The following is a 2,300-nucleotide window of genomic DNA, read 5'->3' as shown; positions in this document are numbered from 1 at the left end:
GGTGGGAAGACTGGCCTCCGCCCCGGGCAGACCTCGGGCATCATCAGCTTGTGTCAGCGGTTCCATATTCTCACTGCCTTTCCCACAGACTTCAGCGTGGGCGAAACACCTTTCGCCTGACACCTTCACCCTTCTCAAGATGTGTTTCATCACTGACAAAACCAGTATCACAGTTTATACCAGGATCTCCCAGGGAAATCCACGGAGACCTGAAACATGTCTCCAGCTTTCAGAAATCACCAGCGGAGGAGTGCACAGATGGTCTAGGACCAACTGAAAAGTGGATCTATGGCAGGCAGGAGGCCATCCATGGCTGTGGAGAGCTCCCTAGCTCTGCTTCCAAAGGCCAGTGTTCTCTGGGTCTCAACTGAAGGCTCAGAACCTTGGGGGGCGCTCTACCTCTAAGGTAAACAGTTGCCTGACAACCAGAGCACCGAAGTTGCATTGGGGGATGGGGAGGCCAGCCAGCTTCTAGGACACGGTTACCCTCTAACTTTGCCCACAGCGGTCCCGGATGACCAGGTTCCGGCCTTCCTTCAGGTGGATGGTGAGGAGGTAGGCAAAAGGACTGGGCAGGTTACTCAAGCCATCACTGGCTTCCCCAAACATAGATTGTTCTTCAAATTGTTGGGATGTCAAAGAAGCATTCAGATCGCCACTTTCTGGGTCTTCCAGGGCCTCGTCTCCAGCCGGCGTCTTTTGCAGCAGATCCAGGATGGCATTGCTGGAAGGCCTCCTGTCCTCGGCGGGAGAGGCATAGGCCTCCTCAGAGTCCGTTTCCACAACACGGAGGTAGCCAGCTTCTTCCTGACTCCAGTCCAATTCCTCAGACTGTTTCAAGGAGCTACTGCTGCTCTTGGGCAAGATCCCCGCCGTTGACAGGCTGCTGGGCACCGAGGTGTACGATGACTGGGGCCCAGAGTAAGGCCTGCCCCCTGGGGCCAAGGCCTCAGCCTCCAAGAGGTCAAGGACAGAGAGGCTGAGGCGGCGGTCCAGGGAATGCCTTGCCCGTAGGTCTAGGGGCTTGTTCTGGTTATTTTTCACCCTCCTCTTGCTCAGGTTGATTAAAAAAGGCCTGGTCCGCTGTTTCAAAGAGCCCCAGACAGATGGTTTATCCTCCATGGCTGCCTGAAGACCCAGGAAGTCACTCCATGAGAGAGCTCTTCTGTGTGGGAAACAACCACAGCGGCTCCTGCAGGGACACGCTGCGGCCGCCCCATGCATGTGATTTTATCATTAGATTGTTTTCTCTTATTTTAATATATTTATTTTATACCAGAACTATAATGTTACTTACAGCTTAATAGCTTTATAGACTATTTTGATAACTGATAAAGCTAGACCCCTACCTTTCTTGTCAATATATTTCAATCTGTATTGTGTTAATCTTATACACTTTTACTTCTATGTATAATATTAATTAATTTATTTATCATGATAATATATTTGCATTGGAATCAATAAATCTTAGATGAATTTAGAAGAGTATTATCATTTTCACACCATTAATCTTCCTACCAAGGAACATTTAATAGTTACTCAATTCATTAATGCCCTTCTTTATGCCTTTTAGCATTATAATCTCATATATTTATTAGTATAAGTATTATAATCCCATATACCTTATTAGAGATGTGAATTTATTTAATCAACTGTTTATTTATTTGATCAAATTTATTTATTAAATTAAATATATATTAAATAGATATTCAACATATATTAATTAATTAAAATAAATAAGAAATAAATTAATTAAATCAAATTTGCTTATTTATTTAATCAAGTGTTCACTAAGTACACTAAAAACATTAAGTTCACTAAGTGTTAATATAATATTCAAACGCAAAGGATAAAATGGACTTTATAACCCATGTTAAGGATTTTTAGATTATATTGAATTTAGACTATTAAGAAGCTAATAGTGAAAGTATGGTGAGTTTATAAAATTTATATTTTGAGGAGGTTACTCTGGAAATTGATTAGAAATCATGAGTGAATGTAGTTAGATCACTTGGCGGCTTACAGAATAGAAAGAGAGAGGAAGGGAGAAGACAGACAGGGAGGGAGAAGTTAAGGAAGGGAGATTGTTTTGGATTAGATGGGTAGTAATGCAAATGTAGAGAAGTGTATTAATTCACTACTTTGAGATAATTCGTGGCAGTTAGAAACAGAGAAGATGACTCCTAGGTTTTTTTCACTAGACATCAAGCACCAAGAAAGACAGTAGTATTAAAGTATCTGATTTTTTCCTTGATGTTGGTAAGGATCCAGGTTGGGAAGATAGTCTGTTTGGAAATATA

General features: G+C 42.3%; 1 protein-coding gene across 1 annotated transcript; it reads right to left on the bottom strand.

Annotated features, from left to right (window-relative positions):
* Positions 1 to 443: 443 nt before the first annotated feature.
* LOC131839054 (multiple C2 and transmembrane domain-containing protein 2-like) lies at positions 444 to 1,336 on the bottom strand. The gene has a single exon (XM_059186130.1). The coding sequence runs from the start codon at positions 1,222 to 1,224 to the stop codon at positions 490 to 492; it is 735 nt and encodes a 244-aa protein (XP_059042113.1). The 5' UTR covers positions 1,225 to 1,336; the 3' UTR covers positions 444 to 489.
* Between the last annotated feature and the right edge of the window lie 964 nt (positions 1,337 to 2,300).

This window comes from Mustela lutreola, chromosome 8 (assembly GCF_030435805.1).
Source record: "Mustela lutreola isolate mMusLut2 chromosome 8, mMusLut2.pri, whole genome shotgun sequence".
Classification (NCBI taxonomy): Eukaryota; Metazoa; Chordata; class Mammalia; order Carnivora; family Mustelidae; genus Mustela; species Mustela lutreola.
This window is presented reverse-complemented; position numbering and strand designations above follow the sequence as displayed.

What these genes read in the sequence shown, in the direction of transcription:
- LOC131839054 (XM_059186130.1), bottom strand. Translation starts at nt 1,224, where the DNA reads ATGCATGGGGCGGCCGCAGCGTGTCCCTGCAGGAGCCGCTGTGGTTGT.